General features: G+C 38.0%; 1 protein-coding gene across 1 annotated transcript; it reads left to right on the plus strand.

The window, feature by feature from the left end:
- Window positions 1-17,936: 17,936 nt before the first annotated feature.
- On the plus strand, window positions 17,937-21,171 carry LOC114654223 (C-C motif chemokine 21-like). Its single transcript, XM_028804632.2, has 4 exons — window positions 17,937-18,058; window positions 18,475-18,595; window positions 18,940-19,089; window positions 20,562-21,171. Exons 1-4 carry the CDS (start codon window positions 17,998-18,000, stop codon window positions 20,575-20,577), a joined length of 348 nt encoding a protein of 115 aa, XP_028660465.1. The 5' UTR covers window positions 17,937-17,997; the 3' UTR covers window positions 20,578-21,171.
- The last annotated feature ends 4,043 nt before the right edge of the window (window positions 21,172-25,214 follow it).

Here is a 25,214-nt window from a genome sequence, read left to right on the forward strand (position 1 = left end):
TGGGATTAATAAAGTATCTATCTATCTATCTATCTATCTATCTATCTATCTATCTATCTATCTATCTATCTATCTATCTATCTATCTATCTATCTATCTATCTATCTATCTATCTATCTATCTATCTATCTATCTATCTATCTATCTATCTAATTGATGTAAAGGGCGGCCAGTCTGAGATCTCTTCAACTCTAACACATGGGTCACCACGCACGATCAAACACGCAAGCTACTGCAAAACTCCAGCGAGGAAAGTGACCTAGTTAACCTTCCAATTCATATCTACTAAAGAAGTGATATAAAAAATGAGTGGGAGGGCAGGACCAAGTAAGAAACCAAAAGCTTACCACTTCCATGCGGAATGGGAGGAGGACTTTTTTTTTCACAATGTCACATTCGAAGTGCATTTGTCTGATCTGTCGATATATCATTGCTATTCCAATGAAGGGAAATGTGGAGAGGAACTTTCAAACTGTTCATAAAAACTATGAAACTGACTTCTCTCCAAAAATAGAGCTGAGAAAGAGAAAGGTGAGGGAACTAAAATCACAGTTAATCAGACAGCAGAATTCAAAGCAAAGGCAGACACTGAAGCATTGTTCCAGGTGAGTCACTCCATCATTAAGCATAAGAAGTCATTCCAAGTTGGAGAGATGATAAAAGAGGCCTTCGTTGAGGCAGCTGACTCCTTGTTTCGGGATTTTAAAAACAATACAGAAATATTATCTTCAATCAAAGCTCTTCAGCTATCAAGAAGTACAGCTATATGGCGCTGTGAAGTAATGGCAGATGATTTGACACAGCAGATTTGGAAGGACATTGGGGACTGTGAGTGTTTCTCACTGCAACTAGACGAGTCTACGAACATAAGTGATATAGTCCAGTTGTGCATTTTTATTTGGATGATGTTCACAGATATGATTGCAAAAGAGGAGCTGTTAATAATACTGCCCATGAAAGAACACACGCGGGGAGAGATATTTTTAAGTCTTTCAACTTTATCGAGAAAACCCAGCTCTCAGTGTGTCAATTGATGTCAATCACCACGGACTGCATGCCCGCAATGGTGGCACGCACGAATGGATTTATTGCCAAGTGCAGGGAGGACGTTGCTTTCCCCGACTTCCTTAATTGCTACTGCAAAATACCCCAACAAGCATTATTTGCATAAATGCTAAACATGAAAGAGATAATAGATGTGGCAACCTGTTCTATTCAGCGAGTTCTCTTCAAAGACATCTGTTCTGTGCACATCTGGAGGAGACTAACTGCAACTACTCTGACCTCTTGCTACAAACTGACGTGAGATGACATAGTAGGGAGAAATCCCTGCAGAGATTTTAAGACCTCTTTCCGGAAGTAAAGGAGTTTCTCCTTGCCATTAAACATGCAGAATACAAGCAACTTAATGACGATCAGTGGCTGCTAGACTTGGCATTTTTAACTGATCTGACCAACATGTTGAATGAGCTTAATTTAGAGCTACAAGGAAAAGGCAAAACAGTGGTCAATATGATCAGCTCAGTTAATACTGTCAAATGAAAAATGCAACATCTGTCCTCAAAGCTGTAGTACCTTGATTTGGGAAACTTCCAAAACCTTGCATCAGAACTGGAGACGTAACTTGACAGTGTGCACTACACAGAGCAGATTGAAAATTGTCTGTTAGACTTTGACAAACAGTTTTAAGACTTTGCTTTATTCGAGCCAATTGTAACATTTACATGCTATCCATTTAAGTAAGATGTTGAGGATGATTCATTGGCATCAAAAATCACAACACTGTTTCACCTGAACTCGTCTACAATGGAGGGGCTCATGGACAGTTTTGGAACTTACTCACAGAGGAAAATTACCCAAACATGAGGAAATGTGCTACCTCCTTGACTGCATTATTCGGCTCTACTTATTTATGCGAGTCAGCCTTTTCTCACATAAAGATTATTAAGTCCAAATACTGTTCCACCATGACTGATGATCATTTGGAAGCCTGCTTGAGGCTGGCTACCAGCAGCTATGGTCCAGACAATGCAACCCTGGCTGACTCCGTTCAGTGCAAGGCATCAGAGTAAAGTAGTGACCATAAATGTATTGAACTGTATTGTTCCATAAGGGTTCATGCAGTTATGCAAGGTATGCCAGCATATATTATACTTATAAAGTATACTCAGTATATATATAATTTTTAATATAGGTAAGTCATTTTAAAAGTAGCTCGCAAGCCGAAAAAGTGTGGGCACCCCTGGTTTAATGCATATCATCATGAAAGGGATATCAAGTATAAATCTAAGGATTCTAAATGTGCAGAGAGCAGGAATATCATAAATGTAATGTGTTCTGTGTGGCAATTGCTGCTGTCAGTTCAGGAGGAAGCCCAAGAAGCATGTAGAGATTAACAACTGGGTCAGTTTTAAGATAATGTTTATGACGGTCTACTTTAATGATAAAGTAAACTACGAGGTTAAAGTGGACATTTCAAGATTAAAGCTGAAATTTCCACTTTAAACCAAAATAGACCTTTTCACAATGTCCTTTTATTTTTTCTCTGTGGCTCAGATATGCTGCTGTACATGTTGTGAAGGTGCAAAAAAAAAAAAAAAGATGGCACACAAGATGGTATGTGAGACTTTTAAAATGTATCATGTCATTAAGATGGGGAATATGCAACACTTGAATATAAAAGCACCATGAACGCATTTGTATGTCAGCATTTTGCTTCACCACATCGAACCATTCATCAAGCATCTAAGCAGGCACATCGATCACAGAGGATCCTCAAAGCGACTTTCTGTCACATGTAGGTAGTAAACAGAGACACTGACGTCATGTTCCAACTTCATCACTCTTTGCCCCCAACTTTTTGCTGGTACTGCAACCCGTGTGCACATCTGAGGACGTGCTCAGAGGATGCATCAAATGAACACTGGGAACACATGGCAGCCATGATGCATGTGTGTACGCTTTCTGGGCGTGAAGTATAAACCTACCCTTAGAAGCCAGTCATGATCATGTGCCAAGAAATCAGTATGATCTGTAAATACACGTTCTCTTCTACTTCTTCCATTTGCTATGTCCTCTAAAATCTCTAAAGCAGCCATTGTAGTTGGAATAGTTTGGTCATTCTGTGCACCATTATATTGTTACAGATCCATTACAATCAGGTGCCTTACATTTATAAACGATAGGAGGTTAATTTTGGTGTATTTAATGGAGTCAGTGTTCTGGGATGTGACTCTACAAAGAAAGGGAGACCACACAAAAACAGTAGTACTGCTTTGACACTGGGTGCCACCAGTTCTGCAAAGCCAAGCAGAAACATGCAAATGTCTGGTATGAGGCTGCAGTGAAAATATGCATGGCTTTACACCAAGTTTAGTTTTTATACATTGTGATGTGAGCATGGAAACAAGCATACACAACATTTGTGTGCATATGTACCGTTTATACATGAGGCCCCAGGTTTTTCCATCATTACCCACTTTGCTGTTGAAGTAGCCCAAGAGAACTGTGGAGTCCCCAACTGGAACCTTTTCCAGATCCTCTCCAGGCAATCCAAGAAGGCCTGGTACTCTGAACTGACATTTGGTGCATTAGCACATATAGCAGTCAGAGTCCTCCCCATCACAATCTTCAACCACACAGAGGTAGCCCTCTCATTCTCTGGGAAAAACTCCAGCATGACATCAATAAGAAACCAACTCCTACCTAAAGGGCAACTCCAGTGTAAAGGAGAGTCCAGCCTCTTTTGAGGGGTTTGTTTCTGGAAACAAGTGAGTGGGTGGACGCGAGCCCAACTATATCTAGTTGGTAGATCTCCACCTCACCAACTCCAGCTCCTACCCCTCCAAAGAGAGTTGACATTCCATATCCTGAGAGACAATTTGTGTGTTTGAGCTCTAGTCTGACAAGGCCACTGCTTTTAACTACAGTCCAGGTCACATTGCACTTGGCCCCAATTCCTCCTGCAGGTGGTAGGCCCACAGAAGGGCTGTCCCACATTGAGCTTTGGAGCTGTACCCTACCGTGCCTCATGGCAGGCCCGGATGCCAGATACTTGTCTGTAGTCACTCTTCCCAGGACTGGCTCCTGAAGGAGGGCTCGGTAACCCCATACTGGGTTAGGAACTCTTTTTAAATTTGTGGTTTTGTTTCATTAGGGGGATTTGAATTGCTCTTTGTCTGACCCCTCACCTGGAACCAATTTGCCTTGGGTGGCCCCATCTGGAGCTTTTCCTCTGGATAACTATCTATAGTGGTTTTGTTTGGTTTTAATTTTTAGATTTTCTGATGTTTTAAGTTGTTTATAATTGTGTCTTTTATTTATTTATTTATTGTTTGTTCGGTGTCCTTGAGTTCTCTGAAAGGCGCCTTGTATAAATAAAATGTATTATTATTATAACACAGCTTCCAGAATCACAGGGACACACACACCTCTCCTCCACAATAAGGTGGTAGTTCCTGGAAAGGTAATAAAAATCTTTGCTCCAAAAATATCCTCTGTATTTCTAAGTATATTCCTGTTCTCATGCAATCTAGTACGACACACAATGGCAACTCAAAGAGAAAAAAGAAATTATAACTTATAAAACCTTTCAATAGTCAAGTGATACAGCATAGAGTTTTTTATCTTTACAACCCTACCAACCAGAAAGGTTTGTAGTGGAGATGGCTAGCTAGGCTGAGTGTGCTGCAGAGAGAGGTAACTTAGTTCTGTGCAGAAGGTCACTAAACAGCTGTGTGATGGTAACAAGAAACTGCTTGCCCAATTAAAGACAAGAATGACAACACCCTCTCAGCTGAACACAACCAAGCCAAAAGATGGGTACAACATTTCTGTAAAGTACTCAACTGGCCTTGAGCCAGAAGAGCCTGCCAAGCCTTTACCAGCAGAGGATGATCTGGACATTGACATCAGTCCCCAAAGTGAGGCTGAAGTCAGACGTGCCATCAAAGACTCAAGAATGGAAAGGCACCTGGAATTGACACCATCCATGCTGAGATGCTTAAAGCAGACCTCACCGCATCTACCAGAGTGCACACTGACTTATTCAAGAACATCTGGGAGAAAGACATCATCCCTGAAGGCTGGTCTAAAGGCCTCATCAAGCTTCCCAAGAATCGCAGTCTCCAACATTGTGACATCTGGTAGGGCATCTTGATATACACAATACCATCAAAAGTCTTCTGCAGAATGTTTCTGGCCAGAATTGAAGTAGCTATTAACATCAGGCTGAGACAAGAGCAAGGTGGTTTTAGGAATTGTAGAGATTGTGTAGACCAGATTTTGCCCTAAGAAACATCATTGAGCAATGTCTGGAGTGGAATGCTTCCTTGTACTTCAACTTCATTGACTTCAAAAAGGCCTTCAGCAGTCTACACCATAACACCTTATGGAAGATCCTGTATGCTTTCGGAATCCCTCAGAAGATTGAACTATCTGCAGTTTGAGTGTAGTGTCATACTAGATGGCAACCTATCTGAGTGGCTTGCAGTGAAGTCAGGGATACGACAAGGATGCATCATCTCACAAATCCTGTTCCTGGTAGACATTGACTGGACTAGACAGAAAACATCAGACTAGCCTAGAGGTGTACAGTGGATTGTCTTCCAACAGCTTGAAGACCTCGATTTTGCAGATGATTGTACCTCTTTTGTCATCCATGCATGTCCTCTACAAGGGAAGACCAATAGACTGTACAACTTTGCCAAAAAAATGGGCCGCAACATAGGTACCAGCAAAACACAAGTAATGTGCATGAATGGAATCCCACTTGAAGATGTTGAGGCGTTCACCTACCTTGGCAGTCTGTTGAGCAAGGACAATGCTAAAGCTAAGGACATTAAGGCAAGACTATGTAAAGCCCACAATGCATTTGCTAGACTCCATTCCATCTGGAAATCTACATAATATAGCCTCAAAACAAAGATAAGACCCATACAACACCAACGTCAAATCTGTTCTGATGTACAGGACAAAATGCTGACATGTCATTAAGAGTGACATGAAGAAGTTTGAGGTATTCTACAATAACCAACTCAGTAGAATTTGCCATATCTTCTGGCCAGAGAAGATATGAAATGTTTAGGTATATAAGAAGACCAACTTGCATACAATACAATACACAATACAATTTATTTTTGTATAGCCCAAAATCACACAAGAAGTGCCCGCAATGGGCTTTAACGGGCCCTGCCTTTTGACAGCCCCCCAGCCTTGACTCTCTAAGAAGACAAGGAAAAAAAAACCCTAGTAGGGAAAAAAATGGAAGAAACTTTGGGAAAGGTAATTCAAAGACAGACCCCTTTCTAGGTAGGTTGGGCGTGCAGTGGGTGTCAAAAAGAAGGGGGTAAATACAGTACAGTACACAGAACTGAACACAAGTAATCCTCAATACAATATAAAAGTACAATAGAAATATTACAAGTGCAGAGCAGAATTCAACAGTAGATAATATCACATAATACGATTTAAATTTGTTTAGAGTCATGGAGACCTCAGCCATCAAGCTGCCTCCCTCTATTGGACATTCCACAGCTGAGACAGCTCTGGGTCAGCCAATCCGATGAAAGGATCCCTCTGCCCGACGATTTCTGCAATCCTCCATCAGAGACCTAGTGTGGTGATGGAGATCAAGCACTGTAAAATGTCATGGCCTGAGCATATCCTCCAGTTGGACCAGAACCAAATCCAGAAAGTAGTTATGAGTTGTACACCATCTGGGAAAAGTAAGCAAAGAAGGCCTAAAACAACCTGGAGGAGGACTGTAGGATCTGAACTGAAAGAATTACACCTCTCACTGGGTGAAGCACAACATGCTTCCAAAGACAGTACACAATGGAAGCAGACTGTCACAACCTCTTGTTCCATAGGGAACTAGGAGACAAAAGAGAAGAAGAAAAAGACCCTATAAACCAAATATGTATATCACAAAATGCACCAATATATTCCTATTTAAAGTTACTTAAAAAAATAACTTACTTTTTATTATCATTTTTCTAAAGCTAGTGTGATTGGGTCTTATTGGGAAGTGTCTTTTTTGCATTTGTTTTCTTTAAGTAACTGGAAAAAGTGTGACATTTCTCAACAATACAACCTTCCATGGAGGTTTTCAAAACAAGATATATTATAATCCCTTCTGGGTAATACTGATAAACAGGTATACACTTGTTCAGAAAAGCTGGATTAATTTAATGTCAATAAGAGTGGCTGAGGCACTCAACCAAAAACGTAGCCCTACGATGATAGAAGTGTTTAACTAAACCTTTCATTTGAAGTCCCCAAGACCTTCCTTGATACTGTATGTATGGCAATAGAGGGTGTGGTAACAAAGGATAAAAAGTTTATAGAAGTAGAGTCAATTAATCATTCCTGCTCAAATCTGTGCTCCAAAATTTCTACTCTGTTCTTTTCTCCTATCAATATGCGTTTTTAAAGGTTTTGTGCAATTTGATGTAATTACACATTTGGCTCATAGTCCATTCACAACAGAACAAGCTCCAGTCTGGACCAGTACCTTAGAGTTCAGCAATTACACACCTTCTAACACAAAACAAAACAAAAACCTAAGGCTGATACCTGGAAATTGTATTAATGCCAAATGTAGTGAAGATTGCTGCCAAATTACTAGTATCTCTTTACTGTGAGTAGTAAAATGGTTTTAAAAAGGAATATGAAACAAAATACTGAAAGGAGTGTAAAAGTGTAATTATTATAAGTTTTTATGGGAAATTGCAATTTATTGTCTGATAGTGTTGATCCTCTAGTTTTTCAAGCAGATACTCAGATTGCTCGTGGCATTTACTTACTTTGACAGTAATTTAACATTGACTTGAAAGCTTTCCAGAATGAATATGTGAATTGGTGCAGTTGCATGTGGGTGAATGCCCACATAAGGGAAGGGAAGGACACAGAGCATAAGCTGATTTTTAATAGCATTACAAATTGCAAAAGGTGCATGACCCTTTGATATGTGTGAATGTGTTAAGAAATGACCAATGAAAATAATTTGTGATGGTGCATCACCAGCACTCAGCTACTCCCCAAAATGACCAATGAAAAGTATTTGTGATTTTGTTGTGATTTAACAGCTAGCTGCTCCCCAAACATCTAGCTTCTCACTGTTTTGTAGGCTGCAGTGAGGACAGTCTCCTGAGGTGAGGCCCCTGTTATGTAGGTTGACTAAATGTGGGGACAGCAAAGTTAAAGGTAACAGATTTGGTCATCCATGACATTCATAACATCAGTAAGGTCCCTATTCACAGCCAGGCACAGAGAGATTTACCTTAGAAGGAGGTTATCATTAAAGGACTCATGGTGAAGATGCTTACTGAGGGAATTTGACATCATCATGTACTTCTCCAGCTGTGTTCACTGACAAGTCAGAAGAAACCTATTGCTTTTGCATTAATTTTGGGGACTGAATTCCAAAACCTACCAAAATACATACCCCATCTCCCTTATTCTAATGAAATATTGCTGTGATTTTTCTTCCTCTTCTTCTTCTTCTTCTTTAGTTGCTCCCATTAGGGGTTGCTGTCACGGATCATATTTTTCCATATCTTCCTGTCCTCTGCATCTTGCTCTGTTACACCCATCACCTGCATGGCCTCGGTCACCACATCCATAAACCTTCTCTTAGGCCTTCCCCTTTTCCTCTTGCTTGGCAGCTCTATCCTTAGGATCCTTTTCCCAATATACCCAGCATCTCTCCTCTGCACGTCCAAACCAATACAATCTCCCCTCACTGACTTTGTCTCCAAACCATCCAACTTGAGCTGACCCTCTAAAGTACACATTCCTAATCCTATCCATCCTCTTCACACCCAATGCAAATCTTAGTATCTTCAACTCTGCCACCTGAAGCTCTGTCTGTAATTTTTATCACATCAGATTTTCACAGTGGATATTGACAGGTACCAACAGGAAAGGGAAGGAGCATAAAGACTGGCTACTCAGTAAAACCTGTTTTGTCTACATGGATAATATTGTCTTTTCCCCTTAGATTTAACAACACCTCCAGGACCTGAATGACATCTTCCAGAGGATGCAGCATGCTTGAATGACTCTGAACATAAAAAGTGTCATTGCATGGATTCCAAGATTACCTTTCTAGGGTATGTACTCTCAAACAAGGAGCTGAAATTGATTCAGAGAAGATCACTTTTATTTAACACTGCCCCACACCCACAGACTTTAAAAACTTTTAGGGATTCCTGGGAATTATAGAGTTGTTAATAGATTAATAGGTTCATAACACACTTGGCCAACATCACGTTACGTTTGAACAAACCAAGGAAGAGAGATACTCCATAGGAATGGTCAGCAAATGTCAGCATGTACTTGATCATCTCAAGGTAGCCTTACAACTTCTGCCCATCTTGGCTCTTCCAGATCCTCAGCTCACCTATGAATAAATGTTATCATTAGAAATAGTATAATTAAGAATGATTTTTTTCTTTCAAGTGGATGGTTAAGAAATGAAACTCCAGCCCATTCATGTCTGATCTTGCTTTCCAATCTTCCAATTTCCACTATTTAGGAAATATGTGCTTTTTTTGAAATACCTGAACTATTGTCCCAAAAAAGTCAGACTTTAAAAATATCAATAACAAGTTACATGGAGAAATACTGTTTATTGAAATATCTGTTTCTTTTTAGGGCAGCACATTCAGAATACCGGATTCAGGCCCTGTCTTGGTCACTGTCTACCTGAATTTTGCACATTCTTTGTATGTTCTAATTGGTTTTCTCAAGGTACTTCAGTCTCCTTACACATCCCAAAGATATGCAGTTCAGGTTATTGCCTCTGAACTTAACCTTGCATAACTTAATGAGAAGGTACTGTATGTGTATGAGTGTCATTTTGAAAGTCTAGCTGCTTGCATCTGATGCAGCTTGGAAAGGCTTCAGGCTCCTGAGACTTTATAATAGAATAAGAAGGTTTCAAAAATAGTTATAATTATTATGTACTTATTTCAAATACTATAAAAATATGTATTATTTTGGGCTTATCGAAAAGAGCTTAAGGGTATGCAGGGACAGGAGCATGCCAAAAGACAGGACACATGATGTTTGACAGAGGCAGACTAGTAACAAGAAAGCCCCTTCAAGTACTACTGCTGGCAGTCACTGGTTGCCAGTGTGTTGTAACTCCTGCATCTATGGTGTACACCATAATCCAAATTCTTAGGGCACCAGAAAAAAAAGACAGAAACAATTAAAATCAATTTAATTATCCTTTAAAGATAACTATTTCTTTTACTATTTTGTTTGGGGATCTTTTCTTTGACTGCTAACCCTGCGACTCAGACCTGAATAAGCAGTAGAAATGGATGGATGAAATACTACATTAAATAAGTCTCTGACTATGAAAAATACAATATATGTAACATTCAGTTTGCTAAACTTAGAATTTATAGAAAGGAATACATAAGTAAATAAATACTCGACGAACATGTTCCTGCTTACCCCCAACTGCTCCATTAACTGGCAACTTGAACTGTACTTGCTGAGCATCTGGTATCTTAACAATATATAACATCTGCCGGACACTGAACATTGCAGTTAAGTGTTATGCTACACAATGAGCTGCATTATCAATGGATGACATCTTGTATGTTGTTCCAATGAAGTGCTGCAAAAGCTTCTCAAAAACAGTAAAAGATTTATGTGCAATAAATGTTTAAAAAAAGTAAATGAATACAATTAAGTATTAATTTGTTCACCAAAAACAACTATTTAAAGGAAATAGAGAAAGTGAAATCATTGCATTGAAGATGAAGAGGGAGCATTTATGCACACAAAGTGTAACAGGAGTCTAACAGAAACTGCCAATTAATATAGTTAAAATGGATAATGTGTCATAGTTTAGGGGCAAAAAGATTGGGAGGGCTTTACATTTTTAATGAAATAATTCTTTTTATGAATTTTGTGAATTTTAAATCATTCTTTTCTTTAAAACTGTGCTCTTGTAAACACTTTTTAAAATGATGTGCTCCAGAGCAATAGTGATCACTAAATTTTTGTGATTAGCTAGGGGGCTCCACCCCCTGCTCGCTTCGCTCGCCCACCCCCAGGTTTGGTTTAACGGATATACAATTTAAAGAGATTTTTATTTTCATGCATTATTTTCACTTTTTTTACTTTACAACTTTTGTAAAAACAATATTTGGAATTAACTTTTCTTCAAGATTGCATTGAATTTTGATTCATGTTTGAACTTACATTGTGACAACGCAACATATATCTGCCTGTGAGCGAATATCTTTTCTCTCTAATAAATAAAACGACTTTCTCAAATGTTTGTCTACGCTCTTTCTTCTTCTGTGTGTTCTGCTTGTCACGCTGTGCGTCAATCATTTAAAAGCCTGTACAGCAGCTGTCCTTTTGCCACTTTATGTCTCTGCCGTTCGCGTTGTGCAGAGGTTGAGGAGAGGGGCTGAACGCATGCTAAGGAGATGTTGTTGGATCATCTGCCGGCTTGCTGCGTGTTCTGCTTGTTGCTCTGTGCATCACTTATTTAAAAGCCTGTACAGCAGCTGTCCTTTTGTCTCACTGCCTTGTCTCGCGTGACATCAAAGTGTCTTCAGAGAAGATCACATCTAGTCTCCCTCGTCTCCCTCCCAAGATTTTTTTTTATAATAGAGAGATATTCATTGTGTGTGTGATAAACAAAAAATAAAGCAAATATGCATACGTTAGGAGACACAGACATGATAATGCATGTTGAACTGTTTGAGGACTGAAGAAAAGCTCACAATAAGGCATAAAATGTTATTAGTGATGTTCTGTTCCTTATATACCACAACACACAACATAATGACATTATAACTTAGAGGTAAGCACTATAGTAAAATTTGGTGGTCCTAGCGTTGTGCATATTTGTTTATTCTGCTTAAATAAAGAATGGGTAGGATCCATTCATCCATCCATTTTAAACCCGCTGAACCCAAACACAGGGTTACGGGGGTCTGCTGGAGCCAATCCCAGCCAACACAGGAACCAATCCTGGGCAGGGCGCCAACCCACCGCAGGACACACACACACACTAGGGCCAATTTAGAATCGCCAATGCACCTAACCTGCAGGTCTTTGGACTGTGGGAGAAAACCAGAGCACCCGGAGAAAACCCATGCAGACATGGGGAGAACATGCAAACTTCACACAGGGAGGACCTGGGAAGCGAACCCAGGTCTCCTTACTGCTACCCACTGCGCCACCGTGCCGCCCATGGGTGGGATGTGATGAGTCAAACAAATTCTTTAGAAATTTACATTTCTAATTCATCATCATTGCCTGATACCCCTCCTGGGGCATACACTGCCAGCAAAGTTCCTCCAGTCATCTGTCTTCTGCCTTCCTCTCCAGCTGGCTCCAGTTGTAACCTGTTCTCTTCATATCCAAATCTACCTCCCTACGCCATGTGTTCCTTGGCCTCCGCCTTTTTTGCTTGACCAAAGGATTCCACTGTAATGCCTCCCGAGTTATGTTGGTTGCTGGTTTGCAGAGTGTATGCCCTATCCATCCTCAGTGCTTCTTCTGTATTTCGTCTTCTGCAGATAGCTGGTTAGTCCTCTGTCAGAGGTCACTGTTACTGATTATGTTGGGCCAGTAAATCTGTAGTATCTACCTTAGGCAGCTGTTTATGAAACCTTGCACTCTTTTGACTACAGCTGCTGTGATTCTCCAAGTCTCTCTGCTGTACAACACCACCGCCTTAAAATTTGATTTAAGCGGTCAAACTTTAGTTTGGACTGAGAATACCTGTGATTTCCATATGTTCTTTAACTGCACAAATACTGCTCTTGCTTTGCCTAGTCTTGTTCTTACATCTGTATCTGTCCCACCTTCTTTGTTAGGGATACTTCCCAGGTTTCCACTTCTTCCAATGCTTCTCCTTCCAGCATCACCTGGTTCAGGTTGCTTGTATTGATCTTCAGGATCTCGGTCTTCCTTCTGTGTTTTTTGAGCCCTATTTGTGCTGAGGTAGTTGCTATACCTAGTTAGTTTTCTCCTGCATCTGCTGCTGTGTGTGTGATCAAAGTGCCAGATCCTCAACAGAATCCAAATTTTCCAGTTGCATCCAGGGTGTTCACTGGATTCCCATTTGCCTTGATGCTGTGGATGTCCTCATTTTCCAGTGCCAGAGCGTTGATGGTGTTGAACACCACAATATGTTCCTGTGCCAGAAATTGCGGGAACAGGAAACCAGGTATTTGGTGGTGGAATGGGAAGCCTTGGCGATTAAATGGGCATTTACTCAGCTGAGGAACTACCTCCCGTGAGTTCACCCTTGTTATGGAGTGTGCACCTTTACAGTGGGAGGCTATGCACAAGGAGTCAAACCCACAGGTCATGAGGTGGTTTCTTGACCTGCAGCCTTACAAGTTTTTGGTCACTCATCGCCAAGGCTCTCTCCATGCCAACACCGATGCTCTTTCTTGGATGCACAAATTCTAGATCAAGAACGCCTGATCCAATGGGTCTGGGCTGAGGTGGTGGGGCTGTGTCAAACACATGCTCATGGGAGGCAGCTAAAGGGCTAGGGGGAGGGTAATCCAGGGGGTGGCAAAGTGCACTAACCCTTTACCACTTTTCTCTGTAGACCAATTACAGGAAAGTCTGCCTGACTCCAATTACATAACATCCGGTTCCGGCACCGATGACATAACTTCCGGTTCTGATCCAGTTGACGTCACTTCCTCTGCCTCAGCATAAAACTGCCATTTTTGCATTATGAAAGACAGTTCTTTTTTGAACTTCAAAACATTTGTTTTTCTTTGCTTCAGCAGCTACCCCCAATATACGGAGCAACTACCCCAAACATGTTTTGGCTTCTTTTTGTCTTTTTGCTGTGACAATATACTGTATTATATATATATTACATTCTTAGTTCTGAATCACAATATTATTTTATAGGTGGTTACCTACCAGGTAATGCTTGTGGTTGGTGGGCCAGTCGGCAAACATCCACCATGTCCTTTCAGTTGCAAGAAGCAGATCATAGATATGTTATAAAGTATTTCCAAATAATACAAACAGTACACAACACTTATTTGCTGTCAAATAAGTGAATCAACCGCTGTGGTGAAATGTTAGAGGCTTTGCTTGAGGTGTAGCTTTTCATTATATATTTAATACATTTTACCACTCTCATTTAGTAAAAATTCTGAATAATTATTTTTCAGATACAAGTGATCAAATCATACATTAACTAGAAATAATTTAACACAAATGATAAATTTCGTCTTCTCGATTTTGGTATAATTTTTATTTTTATTATTTATACTGTTGCAGTTACAAACTTATAAACACAGCAGAAGGAGCTAACACTTGAAACAACATGGGCTTGGTTGATACGGTTAATTTCACTAGCAGTTTAAAGTACTACAGATGAATCTCTAACTGTAAAGATTGGTGATGTTGCTTCCCGAAAGGTCCCCCTTCCTCCCTCCTCATAACTCATCTCTGCTGAGCTGAAAAGCATATCAGCCCCGGGCGACAGGAGTCAACGTTGTATTCAGGTATTTACAGGCACATAAGAAAACCTTCTTGGAACACATCTCATATTATTTTATTTTAAACTATTTAAAGAAAAATAAAACATTATTTGTGATTTTTTTTCAAATCAGGCTAAATATTAATATTTACAATTTTATCACTGAAATCACAAAAATGACAGGATTCAACATCTTCTTAATAATAGATTAACTTTCAGAATTACAGTTTATATGAAGGATCTATTACCTACAATTTCAAAGACTGTTTTCATGATTTAAGAGCAGAGAGAGATAAAGAAATAAGAATAAATTCAGGCCAATGTAAACACGAGTCCCTGGAAAAGATCAACAAACTAAGATGAGAATGTTGCCAGCAACTTTAATCAGGGTCAGTTCCTTCCAACATATATTTTATAATTGCAATGAGCAAAGTGATAACCAATAGTCTCACAGTACTGCATTGAATGAGAAAGTAAAACAGACATAGCAAGCACAAATTTGACAGTGCAAGGATGCTGAATGTCTTTGGGTTTCATTTTATTTTGGAATCCAAAACTTTAATGTGACTTGATTGCATATCAGTATGTCAACTTAAAAATCAGGTCAAAATGTACTTTGTAAAATGACATTAAAAGCAATTTGACAAGGGGTGTCCGGCCTACTGTTTTTGAAATGAAAGCAACAGGCATAGCCAGCAACATATCTAAATATTAGACCTCTTGATAACAGGGATTTTAGTGATTTAACATAAAATATGAATTACAGTACAATAATTTTTGTACTGGGGATGATAGGGTACAAGATAATTCATAAGAATAATAATATTAATAATAAAGCTAGAGCCTTCTTAAAATTCTGTTGGATTGAGTCCTGCATGACAGCGATCTGTTCCAACACAACATTATTTATTCTATTACCTGTATAAAATACACATTTTTTTTTCTATGAATAATTTAGTTATGAGACTCAGTTTTTGTAATCAATTTATTGAATTGTTCAATGAAAACTGGCTTATGCTGAGCAGTTTGCAAAGTCATTTACATTAATATTTTTGAAAGGTGGAGCTCATTTCAATAGATGATTAAAAAAAATGCTATTTAAGACAAGTTAAATAAACTGCACTGAATATCCTTTTTTTCTTATCTGGTGTCATGAGCCAGATGACTAAATTAAGTGAGCATTCATACTGTCCTTTCAAAAATCACCACATCCTTGCAATGCACCTGTTATAAAAAAATATTTCTCTCATTTTTACAAAAGCTTACATCTCTGCTGTCATAATGATAATAATCCTCTTTGTGGGCTTTGTGGGCTTGTGTATGCAAATTATTTTCTTGTTTGGTTCCTTAGATTATCCTGGATCTTTTGTTGTCTTCTCTTTCTTTTGCTATTTATATATGTACCATGTACCACGAAGTAGATATAGGAGGAAAGAAAAGTTGACAGAGGTAGAGACAGTTCAAGACTCAATGTTTCAGGAAATTGTCGAGAAAATATTTATTTGGAGTGTGATAAGCCTGGGTCAACAGGATTATTTTTCTTTACAGAAACTGCACATAAAGGTAGCTCAGTTGGTGGCAAAGTGCAGGGAAACTTATTTGTACAGTGCCTGGCAAAGCACACCATCACGGGAAAAAACTCATTTTGAGCTTGACAAGTCTTTTTCTCAGAGCGAATTGCTACAGTTTATGTGTTATCACACTCAACACACAGTGTGCTTGAAGGGCATTATTGTGTATATTAATTTTCTAAATAAAAGAAGGAGGGGTGTGTTACAAGGGTTACTTGACCATGATAGAATCAATGACATAACATCCATTAAGTCACAAAGTTTGAAGTAGAAATCTCATGTTGCCAACAGGATATGCCAGTGCCCAAATAGTTGAACTGATAGAATTTGCAAAAGCAGAAAATTGGGTAACAAACTTGCTAATTCAACTGTTTTAGAGACACTGGATACAGTACTCAAAAGAGTACCATCTCTACACTCTGTACTTCTCCTGGGACATATCAAGGCTCACATGTGGAATGATGGAAATGACACGAAGAGTCTGCTTGATCTGATTCCAAATGGAGGATTGTTATTGGATTTCTGTAATAATCATGCATTGTCAAAAACAAATGCAATTTTCAATCTTCAAATTTGCATGACAGTTACTGACAAGCCACTACAGACTAGGCTTGCAAGGCAGCAGATACAGATAGCTGAAAGTGAAAGTCCATTGTGGTTGGAGTTTGGTGAGAACATGATGATTGATTTTCATGTACCCTCAAAAAGATTTTGGCAAACCCTTCAAAGACTCAGGAAGGGTATGCAGGAAGTTGTCCAAGCTGCTAGTAACAAGGGTGGAAAAACATTAAATTTTTGGAAAGAAAAACTTTGAAGAATATTTACAGCTGGTTAATAATTCCTTGCTTGATGCATTGGCTAGGATTGAGTCAATCTCTGTGATTATAGTCACTGCTGTGATTAAAAAAAATCTATATTTGCAAGGTTCAGGGGTGGATGAGATTTGACCAGAAATGCTGAAAGTGCTAGATATTGTGTGGCCATATTGACTAAGAAACTTCTTCAGTACTTTGTTGAAAGTACGTACAAGGCTTCAGGAATGACAGACCTGTTGGTCCTCATTTTTAAAAAACAGAGACACAAGAGCAATTGTTCCATTTGCTAAGGGGCCACTCTACTCAGCCTCCATGAGTACTGAAATGGAAATTTTGCTCAGTGTTGATCTAAACGTGCCCTGCGGTGGGCTGGCGCCCTGCCCGGGGTTTGTTTCTTGCCTTGCACCCTGTGTTGGCAGGGATTGGCTCCAGCAGACCCCCGTGACCCTGTGGATAGGATAGTGGGTTGGATAATGGATGGATGGATGGATGATCTAAACGTAAAACAGTGGATCAACTCTGTGTCCTTGAACATTTGTTATTATCCTGTATGTTTTTATAAAGTGCTTCATATAAGTGTTCACAACAAAATTTCTATACAAAAAGAAAACTACTAAACTGCTTCTTTTCCATTTTCTGCATGCTTAGTAAATAAATATGGTTCCTTTTTGTTTTTTCATTAGTTCACAGCAGAGACATAAGCTATAAAAAAGTGACAAACTGAGTCATTATTTCTTACTAATATATAAAATACATCTGCTGTTAATAAAAAGCTAATATAAACAACACTATAAAGAAGACAGTTCGGCATCAAAGTGAAAAAGCCCTCTTGATATTCTGTTAGAGTTAAGTCCCGTGCAGACAATTTAATTTACTATATTGTTTTTTATTAACAGAATGAACAATGCCTCAGGCCTGCACAGAGCAACCCCTCCCCTTAAGTTTCAAACAGGTACTGGAATAGGAGTGCCAGGAAAGTAGAATTTAGGAAATTTTCCAGGAAGGCATGTTGCTGAGGTAAATCGAAACTTGTCTTATTTGTATAAATGGAGCCTGAGTTAGAAGCATAGCATAGAATACTAGCTTTGCATTGACACATACAGGCAGGAACAAAATGACATTAAGAGAGGCAACACTTCTGATTGCAGCTTTGCTCTTGTGGGGCTGCTGTCAAGGTAAAAATATGGCTTAGGTGGCGTAGTAGAAGATTAAATACTGGGCAGTGCTGTAAGCTTCACTATTAGAATACTCCTTTGGAAAATCAGCAATTGTCATGTCTTTTTCCCTGGAGGTGGTAATGTTGATTTTTCAGGTAATGTGAGTTCATTTGGATTGCGGTGTCTTTAATTCCTTGACAATATAAGGAGCACATGAAGACTGATACTAGGAGCTACTAAAGAGCAAGTGTATAAATAACTATCATTAAGCCCAGTATGCCCTGCAGTTTAGAAGGCTAGAGTCATATTATGAGGCACAGAAAATTGTGATTCTCACATTAAACATCTATCCAAAGAAAGTAGGTGTGTGTAGAAGTTAGCTGTATTTGGGGGTGATTTTACTTCAACTTGGAAATGTTTTGTGTTTCTTTCAGGGAATGATGATGGTGCTATGGACTGCTGCTTGGAGACTAAAGACAAACCAGTCCCAAGGAATGTGGTCCTATCATACAGAGTACAAAAACCTGAAAATGGATGTTCAATTAAGGCCATTGTGTATGTACATATGTTTATTTTTCTCTAAGCATCTCTCTGAAAAATATTAGTCATGACGTTCCTGATTGTAACATCACTTTGCCATTGAGGAAGAACAGCTTTCTATGATCCTGTTATTGAGTTGCTGATTTTATATATTCAGAATTCATTGGTTAAAAATGTGCTTTTTCAGGACTTTAAGTAAATCACTCCTAAGCATTTTCTATTCCTGTTCCCTATGGATTTTTAGAACTTATTTTTAGTCAGAACCTCATCCTTACTTGCTTTTTACCTTTTTAATAAGATAGTGTTGTCATGGCTCATCAATAGCAAATTTCTCACCTGTCTCTAATTCCTCTGTCCAGGTTTCAGGCTGAAAATGGTATGTCACTGTGTGCACCTGATTCATCAAAATGGGTAAAAAATCTTATGGACTATTTGGACAAAAACAAAAGATATCGAAAGGGTAAACCCAAAGGAAAACATCAAAGAAGCAAACCAAAGAGACAAACAAGGTGGGTGTATTACATCTTGTACCAATTTACAGTTTCAAATCATTTCTGATTGTGTGTCTTTTCCACTATGTAGTTTAATGATTGCAATAAAATATAATAAAAACAATAACTGAGTGGATGTAATAAAGAGGTAAACTTGATCAGAATGGCTTCTAGTCATATACGGAAGGGTCAGAAAGTGTCATAATTTGAAAGAAGTCAATTGCCAGATTGTGGGTATGTCTGATGTTGCCATTGCATACCATAAAATTTTGTTCAGTATTTCCTGGTGTGTTGACTATTTGAATAATAAAGATAATATCTCATTAATCACAGAAAGAAGATGCAGTGTGCAGCTGCTGAAATTCAGTCTTCAGTGTCTCTCTCTCTATTATAAATATATATATATAATAAATATATATATATATAAATATATAAAATATATATATATATATATATATACACATATATATAAAATATATATAAATATATAATATAAATATAAATATAAATATGTAATATATATATATAAATATATATATATATATATATATATATATATATATATATATATATATATATATATAAAGAGAGAGAGAGAGAGAGAGAGAGAGAGAGAGAGAGCAACATTAGCTGTTAACATTGTTTTAATATACTGTTAGATATTTGGCAAGTTCTGTGGCCCGGTATTCGGATGGGTACATCTGGTAGTATGTTACTGCTGTATATCATGACCTTAACGATTACTTTTTTAGTATATGTAAGACTGCAAAATACCAATGTCAAAAGGTTAGAATAGAAGCTACTTATAGTGCACCTAGCTGTCACTGCTATGTTACAAGACATTAATAACTGCTTTCTTTGCGTTACATAACAATACATGTCTAACAGACCAGTCCACAGCACCACATTTCCAGTACAGGAAACTTTAAGGCCTCTGTCCCAAACTGTGATGTGTCTTTTATATTAATAAACTTTCTAGGAGCTTTGAATAAACAGAACTATTGCACAGATGGTTTAGACACATCCTTTAAAAGTAAAGCTGTGGCAGTTAAGGGTTACACAAAAAGTTAGGATTGGGACATGAATTTGTAGCATGATGGTTTTAAACTTCATTGCTTTACCTAACAGATGTGCTTTGAATTCTGTGAAATGTGTGTTTATAAGTGTGCTATGGTAGGACATTTGACCTAAAAGGAAGTGGTTTCAAAACACAGTTAAACCAGTGTCTCAGATAAAGTGCACCTCAACAACTTTGTTTCTAGCCTCATATGTATATTGCTATTTCTACTAGAGGATACAACACATGTACACTTTTGCTGTGTATATGTAAATGTTTTATGTATTTCTTCTGTTTTTTTTTCTGAAATATAAAATCAGACCATAACAGAAACATCCCAATGATGTTCCTAATACAAATAAATGAGATCCAAGAAAGAAGTCATTATTTATTCTTTTTAGTAATTGTATTTTGCATCTTTTTTTCCTAACAGAGGAGAAAAGCAATGAGTGAAGAAATCAACTATAAGTTTACATAACTGAAGATACTGTTGAACAGAAGTTGATAATACAAAAGCTGCTGACCGCACAAAATGTAATCAATGCACAAAACTGCACTGTGGGACTTTGCCGCTGTATTTCATATTGCTTAACTGGATTTTACTATAATAGACCTTTTCTCTGCCATAAAGCTCCTGCTTATGTTTTAGAAGTACAAATCTATCATGCCTGGTATTACACTTTGCACATCATATTTTGTACATCTTCATATTTGTACTATTATGCAACTTTGTATGAAGTTTTTCTTTTTAACTAATGCTACATTATGTTTATGTTATTTTTATGTGATGTTGTGTTCTGTTATAAGCAGCTCCAAATCTAATTAAGTACTGGCGAATAAAAATGATTCTGACTCTGAAAAGGCTCATGTACACTCTGAAAATGCTGCCTTCTGTTTCCTTCAGTTTCCATGATGGATCACTATCTGTCCCTGTGCAAGTCAGCAATCTTGCCAATATTTTACATGCAGAAATATATTTAAACAATGACAAGTACTTGTGAAATATAAAACATTTTGAATTAAAAGTTTACCTGTGGATGTTAGTTCTTTGTTTTGATTTTGCCTCAGGATGTAGTCATTTAGCCACTGTAAGTTTCTCATCAATATCAGTATTGATTGTGAAAAACAGACTACTTTTCTCATTTGGTTTGTGTTATTTGTTGCAAACTGTTAAATTAGCTCAATAAAATACATTTTCAATTAAAATTTAACATTAGTTTGTGTCTATACTCCCATCAGTAAGCTATAAATATGTGTTTAATTAATGAAAATGAAAATAATGAATGAAAATTCATAATGAACAGCATTTCTGCCTCTTCATGAAAGGAATTACCAATATACTGTATTTTTTCCTGGTTTTATCTATCCATTTACTGTTAGTTAATTTGTAGATTTATCAGTAACTGAAACATACATTTCATTAAATGGTCCATTTTACTCATTAAATTAAGAGCATAAACATCTGTCAACCTTTTTTAAACATGAAATAAAGTAAACCTAGGGACAGCCAAGGAATCAACATTCACATAGTAGGGAAGTTAATATAACAATATGAAAAATAAAGGGGGAATTGAGCTTACATGTCCTTCCACAACTTCAAGAAGATAAAATAAAAAAAGGAAATATTAACTTTTCACAAATCGTTTAAAATGTCAAAAAAAATGAAAATTGCTGGTACACATTCAGGACAAGAACATAATTAAGCTGAAATTTTAAAATTGAAGAAGCAAATTCTGAGAAGTATTCATTGTTTTATGCCTTCTTAAAGTGTTCCTTTTATAATTAAATGTCAAGGTAATCAGGTAATATTAAAGAAAAGTTAAATGCTAAGGTATCGAGTAATACGTATCAGAATATAATTCAAAGGAAGATTCATCAAAAAGCATTCATTAATGAAGATGGAATATCTGCATTTTAATTTTTGTATGCAAATCTGACCACATAGAGACTCTGCTGTACTAGAAATTATCTAGATGTTAAAGGTTTGGTCTCATTACTTTGTAGTACTAGAGGACCTAATTTAAGTACTGAAAATGCTTTTACTTGATGGGATGTGGGAAGTATTAAATAGGCCACATTATTTGCAGAAAATTAAGGTAGAAATGAAATTAAAATAACTATAATTCAGTAAGTTGGCAGCTCCCTAAAGTCTCAGAGATATGTGTGTGCTAGACCTGTTTGTTATGTTAAATTGACCTGATGCAAGACCTGATTTTGAAAAAAATCTTGTGTAAATCCTAAAATGGACTGCCAACCTGTCCAGGTTTCTTCTATCCATAGTGGACTGGAGAGCCTTAATAGATTCTAAATGGAATGATGGATGTTTTAAGAAATGGATGGCAATATATTGCTGTTAATGAAGTGTGCCTATCTCTAAAAGATGAGATACAATATTATATAAAGTAATACATTTAAAAAAATGGGTATGAATGAAAAATTGTTGAGAGTGCCAAAAGATATTTGGATTACATGCCTGCAAAAAGTCAAGACTTCAGGAATTGGCTACAGACACACTCAATGCATATAGTGTTCATAAAGAAATTTATTATCGTTTCAGAAAATGGTATATTTAGAATGGAATATTTTAATAATTGTTTCTTTATCTTTCCAAATACTAACCAGGAACACCCAATAAACAATGGAGCACAGACATGGGATTAATACCTGATTTTGAACACAGTGTGTCAATGTATTTAAAAAGCTAAAATGATATAAGATATACAATTATCTAGCCGAACCTTTCTAAAAACGATATTCACTCCCCGCTCTAAGTTATAAGCTCAAGACACGCCACTTCATTTTCTAAACACTAAATTCAAAACTAATATTAAGAAATAAACACTTATCTTTCCAGCACTTTCTAAAACGTGGCTTCATATTAAGAAATATACACGGATCTTGCTTGCATGCCCACGCATGGACGTGACTTTCTAAAAATGAAATATTCGCTTATACTAATCGTAATACAAAGCTGCTCGAGTGTGACTCTTTCTAAAAACCACGGTACCTTTAGTGTAAAATTTTCAGCTGTTGAAACAGTCGAGACCCAGGAAGCCCCCACCACCAAGCCACCCCTGCTAGCAAATGGTAGGGAAAAGATACCGTAGTGTTAAAAGGAAGCACCCCGCCAAGCGGCACTTTGCTGGGACAAATGTCTTTAACATAGGGTCACCAATTTTAAAAGGAAGCCCCCTAGCCAAGCCGCCCTTGCTGGCAAATTGTGGGAAAAGATACTGTGGTGTTAAAAGGAAGCATCCCGCCATGCGGCACTTTGCTGGGACAAATGTCTTTAACATAGTGTCACCAATTTTAAAAGGAAGCCCCCTTGCCAAGCCGCCCTTGCTGGCAAATTGTGGGAAAAGATACCGTGGTGTTAAAAGGAAGCATCCCGCCATGCGGTACTTTGCTGGGACAAATGTCTTTAACATAGGGTCACCAATTTTAAAAAGAAGCCCCCCTGCCAAGCATCAGATGGCTGTCAATTTTAAACCGTGGGAAAAGACCCCGCCAAACAGCAAATGGCCTTTAATGCTAAATTCTTTTATATTTAATGAAATCGGAAAATCATACAATTATTAAAGAAGCCCCAGCTATTCAGAGGGTTGAAAGCTCATTAAACACTAAGCTTCTTTCCCATGTGTTCCATTTTAAATGTCAGACGTTTTCACATTCGGCTAATCTGTGAACAAAGGTATTAAATGAAATATTTTCCACTAACGACTCTCTCTTCTATTCACAATGATCTTTAATAAAGTTATTTCGAGTACTGTATTTTAGCCTCGTTTCATATTTAAAATACACGTGGCGTTTAGCACAACGATCTCTCGGTAAAATATAAAAGGTTAATCTTTTTCCTATTTGCTTAGATGTGAACCTTATAGCGGCGAGTGTTTGAATGAGGCTTATTCCTGCTACCAGGGTCTCCCCTCCCCTTAGAGGAGGAACATCAACAACTCTGAACCTATGAGCTCTCTCCTAAACGCCCGAAGTGTTTCGCTCCGCCCTTCCAGATAAAGAATCTTCTTCAGAGTCATGCGAGTGTGCTAGCGGATGAGTCTCTGATGCTAGTCACCCAGATTGTTCGGGCACCTAGCGGTGGTGCTCGTGGCTCTCGCAAGGTCTCATCTCTACTCAATCATGAAATAGTTAGAAAGAAAATGAGGCATTTAATTATTTCATATAATTACGGGAATCAGCTCTGTTTTGCCTTTTGTCTGCTTAGCCTAATGGAGGACCGGTACATGCAAAACCCCCAGTTATGCATGCGTGAAGCATATAACCTTCAGAGCAGGGCTGGATTGTCTGAGGATGAAAAAGTGTCCTTTGCGGACGTTCATAAATTTGAAAACTTGCTGGGTATTAAAATTGTTGTCTGGTACAGGTGTCTAAGAAATGAGAAATTTTTAAAATTTGAAAGCTCCCGAGGTAGAAACCCCAAAACCTATTTCATGTTTTTACACGATAACCATTACTACGGTATTTTGAATTTAAAGGGGTTTCTGGGGGTGAAATACTTGTGCGACTACTGTTACACAAGCTACCACTCCATCCTTAGTCATCGTTGTGAAGGTCACTGCAACGTCTGTTTCTCCCCAGATTGCCGTCCGATCCCTGAAGAACTTGTCAAGTGTGGTGATTGCAACCGTTACTGCCGGTCCCAATTTTGTTTTATTCAGCATACGATTCCTAAATTTAACGATAAGACCAACGATATGGAAGCGGCCTGTGACACAGCAAAAATGTGTCCCCTGTGTTACAAAACTTACACAGTGAATGCTGCCTCAAAACCCCATAAATGTCGGCCCAAGGAATGCCGGGTTTGTAAAGCAAAAATTGAAAATGATGCAGAAAACCATCAGTGCTTTATAGAAACCTTGAAGTCTGAGGATCGTTGTGAGAAATACGTATTTTATGATTTTGAAAGTCGGCAAGAAATGGGTGTGCACATTCCTAATTACATATACTATAAGTCCTTGCGGGGTAAATCCTGGTTCTGGGCGGGTGAAGATTGTGTACACCAGTTCTTTGCCAGATACCGTCGCCCCAAGTATCAAGGCTATACCTTCATAGCTCACAATTCAAAAGG

Source organism: Erpetoichthys calabaricus, chromosome 7, assembly GCF_900747795.2.
Source record: "Erpetoichthys calabaricus chromosome 7, fErpCal1.3, whole genome shotgun sequence".
NCBI lineage: Eukaryota > Metazoa > Chordata > Cladistia > Polypteriformes > Polypteridae > Erpetoichthys > Erpetoichthys calabaricus.

Bases quoted from the DNA above. Each gene is read 5' to 3' on its own strand.
- LOC114654223 (XM_028804632.2), top strand. From the start codon at position 17,998: ATGACATTAAGAGAGGCAACACTTCTGATTGCAGCTTTGCTCTTGTGG. The intron at 18,059-18,474 runs GTAAAAATATGG...TGTTTCTTTCAG, and splicing joins CTTGTGGGGCTGCTGTCAAG to GGAATGATGATGGTGCTATG. The intron at 18,596-18,939 runs GTATGTACATAT...TCCTCTGTCCAG, and splicing joins TGTTCAATTAAGGCCATTGT to GTTTCAGGCTGAAAATGGTA.